This window comes from Oncorhynchus keta, chromosome 18, assembly GCF_023373465.1.
Source record: "Oncorhynchus keta strain PuntledgeMale-10-30-2019 chromosome 18, Oket_V2, whole genome shotgun sequence".
NCBI lineage: Eukaryota > Metazoa > Chordata > Actinopteri > Salmoniformes > Salmonidae > Oncorhynchus > Oncorhynchus keta.
In genome coordinates this window covers 29,588,492-29,594,491 of record NC_068438.1, presented here as the reverse complement: position 1 = coordinate 29,594,491, position 6,000 = coordinate 29,588,492, and the positions used below count along the sequence as shown (strand labels likewise).

At 42.2% G+C, this 6,000-nt stretch overlaps 1 protein-coding gene across 1 annotated transcript in view; it reads left to right on the top strand.

Annotated features, from left to right (window-relative positions):
- The window catches only part of LOC118396878 (serine/threonine-protein kinase NLK-like), a 146,866-nt gene that overhangs the window by 101,648 nt on the left and 39,218 nt on the right, over window positions 1-6,000 (top strand). Inside the window, exons 5-7 of the mRNA XM_052467872.1 lie at window positions 33-118; window positions 3,089-3,298; window positions 3,953-4,054. Of these exons, the coding sequence (XP_052323832.1) occupies window positions 33-118; window positions 3,089-3,298; window positions 3,953-4,054 (398 nt within the window). The remainder of the gene's footprint in view (window positions 1-32; window positions 119-3,088; window positions 3,299-3,952; window positions 4,055-6,000) is intronic.

The following is a 6,000-nucleotide window of genomic DNA, read 5'->3' as shown; positions in this document are numbered from 1 at the left end:
ATCTTTCCTGGCATGTGTTTTTTTTTTTGCAGGACTGAAGTACCTGCACTCAGCTGGCATCCTACATCGAGACATCAAACCTGGCAACCTCCTGGTCAACAGCAACTGTGTGCTTAAGGTTGATCTACTGTCCTCTACTATCTAACATTTCCATCCTCATGTGATGATGACATGTATTAGTCAACTGAGATGTACAGTGTTATATTTATGAGGTCAAGTTGGGGTTGGATTCTGCTCTGTGGAAGTACAGTATCTGAAATACACACTCACACTCCTGACTCCTGCCCTCAGTAGCAGTCTGGCGTGGTGAGTCTCTGTAGCCTGTGTTACCGGGGGTCTGATGCCCCAGTGGGATTTCTACAGTACATGATGCTGGGCTCCTGACATAAATCTTCATCCTGGGGCTTGGTAATGGAGGCCCTGCCTTGGTTTATGCTACCCCTAGCTCCACCTCCTCCCCCAACAGACACTGAAGCGAGAGAAAGGAAGGAGGGAGAGGGGAGAGAACAGAGTGATTCAGTGTGTTCTCTGGCTGACTCTGGAGAACAGATTGTCTTTAGCAGACATTTACTCATTTAGCTCCTAATTCTCATTTCCCAAACGGGAAACCCTCTCCACACATTCTGTGCTATTTTCAGTGGAGCCCATCCCTATCTGCCTCTGTGATGCTCCCTGCCTGCCTGTGATTGTGTGCTATCTGCCCATGATATCAATGTGTATGCCATTATTTTAGAGCGAGGCACTCCTCATTTAATTTCTGATGATGAACATAATGATGATGATGAACATCCCCTTCCAAAAATCTCCTCCCTCAGCAGCATCAGCTACTCAAGCAGTTTGATTCAGTTGTGTACAAGCAGTAATCGTCTGGAGTAACGTGACAAGGCCCGTAGCGGTGCAACACTAATGTGGCTCCCCCAATCTTTCACATCCTGTCATTCTGTCCAGAATTTATATATAGTTAACATGGCAAAAACAAGAAATGGGAAAAAACAGCTGTTATTTAGCACGTAGCTGTCATAAGAGATCGAGCTGGAAGTGTGTCCCTGTATTGACATCGTAGAAGAGGTTGATGATTAACTTCATTGAGTGTTTTCATTGGAAATGTAATTAGTGACGCTTTTCTGATATACAGTGGCTTGTGAAAGTATTCACCCCCCTTGACATTTTTCCTATTTTGTTGCCTTACTACTTGGAATTAAAATAGATTTTTGTGGGGTTTGTATCATTTGATTTATGCAACATGCCTATGACTTTGAAGATACAAAATATTTTTTAATTTGAAACAAACAAGAAATAAGACAAAAAAAACAGAAAACTTGAGTGTGCATAACTATTCCCCCCTCCCCAAAGTCAATACATTGTAGAGACACATTTTGCAGCAATTACAGCTCCAAGTCTCTTGGGGTATGTCTCTATAAGCTTGGCACATCTAACCACTGAGATTTTTGAAGGCCAAACTGCTCCAGCTCCTTCAATTTGGATAGGTTCCGCTGGTGTACAGCTATCTTTAAGTCATTCCACAGATTCTCATTTGGATTGAGATCTGGGCTTTGACTAGGCCATTCCAAGACATTTAAATGTTTCCCCTTAAACCACTCAAGTGTTGCTTTAGCAGTATGCTTAGGGTCATTGTCCTGCTGGAAGCTGAACCTTCTTCCCAGTCTCAAATCTCTGGAAGACTGAAATAGGTTTCCCCCAAGAATTTCCCTGTATTTAGCGCCATCCATCATTCCTTCAATTCCTACAGGTTTCCCAGTCCATGCTGATGAAAAACATCCCCACAGCATGATGCTGCTGCTGCCGCTACCATGCTTCACTGTGGGGATGGTGTTCTCGGGGTGATGAGAGGTGTTGGGTTTGCGCCAGACATAGCGTTTTCCTTGATGGTCAAAAATCTCAATTTTAGTCTTATCTGACCAGAGAACCCTTTTATCCATATGTTTCTGGAATCTCCCACATGCCTTTTGGCGAACACCAAACATGTTTTTTAAATTTGTATTCAGGCCACTCTTCCGTAAAGCCCAGCTCTGTGGAGTGTACAGCTAAAAGTGGTCCTATGGACAGATACTCCAGTCCCCGCTGTGGAGCTTTGCAGCTCCTTCAGGGTTATCTTTGGTCTCTTTGTTGCCTCTCTGATTAATGCCCTCCTCACCTGGTCCTTGAGTTTTGGTGGGCAGCCATCTCTTGGCAGGTTTGTTGTTGTGCCATATTCTTTAATTGTTTTAATAATGGATTTAATTGTGCTCCGTGGGATGTTCAAAGTTTCTGATATATTTTTATAACCCAACCCTGATCTGTACAACTTTGTCCCTGACCTGTTTGGAGAGCTCTTTGGTGTTCATGGTGCTGCTTGCTTGGTGGTGCCGCTTGCTTAGTGGTGTTGCAGACTCTGGGGCCTTTCAGAACAGGTTTATATATACTGAAATCATGTGACAGATCATGTGACTCTTAGATTGCACACAGGTGGACTTTTTTAAATTAATTTATGTGACTTCTGAAGGTAATTGGTTGCAACAGATCTTTTTTATGGGTTTCATAGCAGAGGGGGTGAATACATATGCACGCACCACTTTTCAGTTTATTTTTTAATATATAATTTTCTGAAACAAGTCATTTTTAAAATTTCACTTCACCGATTTGGACTATTTTGTGTTTGTCCATTAAATGAAATCTAAATAAAAATCTATTTAAATTACAGGTTGTAATGCAACAAAATAGGAAAATCACCAAGGGGGATGAATACTTTGGCAAGGCACTGTAACGGCTCATCCCTTGAAGAGCTTGGGAGAAGTGAGATATGAGTCAACAAAGAATTTCAGAGCAACTCGTTAGTCCGTTTATGAACGATCCAAATATTCCATTCTTTTGTGTCTTTAGACGAATCAGACAATGTTCTTATTCAGTTATTTAACAATTGACACTGGCCAGTCACAGTAAGCTACCAAATAATAAATGGTGTATCTTGTAAGAAGCTGCATGCATCTAAACCTTGGGTTAGGTTGGGTTGGGAGGACTAGTCTATTTGTGTATTGGTATTGATGGATGTATTAATGTGAACATGTTCTCTGCCTTCATACCTCTTCAGATCTGTGACTTTGGGCTGGCGCGGTTGGAGGAGCTGGACGAGTCTCGTCACATGACTCAGGAGGTGGTGACACAGTATTACCGCGCGCCAGAAATCCTCATGGGCAGCCACCATTACTCCAACGCCATCGACATCTGGTCTGTAGGATGCATCTTTGCCGAGCTACTGGGCCGACGCATCCTGTTCCAGGCACAAAGTCCCATCCAGCAGGTAACCAATACTGTAAACACTGGGGACATGTTGATCTGACATGGGATACTTGCTGATCTAATATTCAGTGTAGAGCATTTCCTTGCTTACTTTATAAGAAAAAAAGTTATTGGCTATTCTTGGTTGTGTTTGTTAGTCAGTAGACTTCACTGAGGTGTGTTATTTCAGCTGGGTTTGAGCTTTCAGAGATAAAATCTGTATTTGAAAACAGGACAGAGCTTCCTTGACCCCTTAATGCCCATGTCTCTCCAAACCTTGGGCTCTGGTCCTGCCTCCTTTACCTCCCTTTCAGAGATGACATGTTGAGTTAGATGGGGAGGAAAGCAGTCTTATGTCTCAGTACACACTACTCCCTTTCACTTCTGATATTGACACAAATAGCTCATGTCTAAATTGACTTGTTCGCAGACACTGTAAGTTTACAATGGACTGAAAAATTGCATTCCGAAGCAATAAGTCAATCAATACACAGTATAGCTCCCTGTAGTCCTTAACTTGGCCTGCCTCTCTCAACTCCCTCGCCTTTACTGAATATGTGCCATAGCGTGTGTGTGTGTGAGCATGTGTGGGTTTGTGTGTTTGTTCGTGCATGCGTGTGTCAAGTACAGTAACATATGCTGCATGATGTTCTTCTGTGTGTGTTCTGTGTTGTAGCTGGATCTGATCACGGACCTGCTGGGCACTCCCTCTCTGGAGGCCATGAGGACAGCGTGTGAGGGGGCCAGGGCCCACATCCTCAGAGGACCACACAAACAGGTAGGGACATGGATGAGCAGTGTGTGTTCTCTGGTGCAGGACAGAACATTTGTCTCCTGAGCTAGGTTTTCATAAGTCCTATGAATCAAATATATGTTTGGTAATCATGGCTGGATGGGAATATGTATCTGTGACATATTTGTTTCCACACATGGTTACAGGAGTCAGACACATCAGTGATGAGTGGTCCTCTTGGACAGCAAGATGGTGTCTTAGTGTTGTTGATGTTTGTTTCATTCACTTTTGAGCCATATTAAGCCAGAAGGGATCCTACTTCCTGCCACCAGTGCAGTCCCAGGACACATCGTGGGGGTGAAGGCAGGGGGGCTTGATGGTGGTCTGAAAAAATGTATGACACTCGCAGAAATGCAGTAGTAGGAAATATACATTTGTGGTTAATCTTTTCATCCCAAAACCAACTGATTTTGCAAGATTAGAAAACCTAGGCATGACATGGCATGACATGTCAGCAGCACACGCTGACACTACACATCCAAGTATTTTTTATTTCTTCTTATATTTTTTTCAAAAACGCTTTACGGCGAAAGCAAACCATGCGATTATCTGAGGACAGCACCCCGCTCACAAAAGCATTACATACATTTTCCAACCAAGCAGAGGCATCACGAAAGTCAGAAATAGTGATAAAATAAATCACTTACCTTTGAATATCTTCTTTTGGTTGCAATCACAAGGGTCCCAGCTACATAACAAATGGTCCTTTTGTTCGATAAAGTCCTTCTTTATATCCCAAAAAAGTCTGTTTCATTGGCGCGCTAAACTCAGTAATCCACCAGTTTCCCTCGTTCAAAATGCATACAAATGAATCCCATAAGTTACCAATAAACTTCTAACAAACATATCATACAACGTTCCTAATCAATCCTTAGGTACCCTAATATGTAAATAAACAATCAAATTTAAGACGGAGAATACCGGAGACCATTACCGGAGATAAATAACGAAGTATGCGACCTCACCAGAACGCGCAACAAACACTACAGCCAAAATGGGAGCCACTTACTAAAACTACAAATTCTAGCTCATTTTTCAAAAAACAAGCCCGGAACTCTTTCTAAAGACTGTTGCCATCTAGTGGAAGCCCTAGGAACTGCAATCTGGGAGGTCTTCCTATTATATTTGCATTGAAAGCCATAGTAATCAAGGGTGAGCTGAATTTTTGTTTTCTGGATGGATTGTCCTCGGGTTTACGCCAGCCATATAACTTCTGTTATACTCACAGACATTATTTTAACAGTTTTGTAAACTTTAGAGTGTTTTCTATCCAATACTACCAATTATAAGCATATCCTAGCATCCGGGCCTGAGTAACAGGCAGTTTACTTTGGGCACCTCATTCATCCAAACTTCCGAATACTGCCCCCTAGCCCGAAAAAGTTAAGAACAAACATTGAACAAACATTGAACATTATTTTCAATGACGGCCTAGGAACAGTGGGTTAACTACCTTGTTCAGAGGCAGAACTACAGATTTTTACCTCAGGGACTCGATCTTGCAACCTTTCGTCAGTTACTAGTCCAATGCTCTAACCACTAGGCTACCTGCCTCCCACTTGTATATCCAGTAAATCTGACCAAATTATGAAAGACAATTATTGTAATTTTGAATTCTGTAAATTGAGTGTGGAATAGGTGAATAATGATTGTTGCCTATCAGCAATGACAAGCCACCGGGGTCTGACAACTTGGATAGAAAATTACTGAGGATAATAGCAGACAATATTGGCACTCATATTTGCCATATTTTACATTTAAGCCTGCTAGAAAGTGTGTGCCCTCAGGCCTGGAAGAAAGCAAATGTAATTCTGCGACCTAAGAATAGTAAAGCCCCCTTTACTGGCTCAAATAGCCGACCAATTGGCCTGTTACCAACCCTTAGTAAACTTTTGGGAAAAATTTGTTTGACCAGACTCAATGCTATTTTA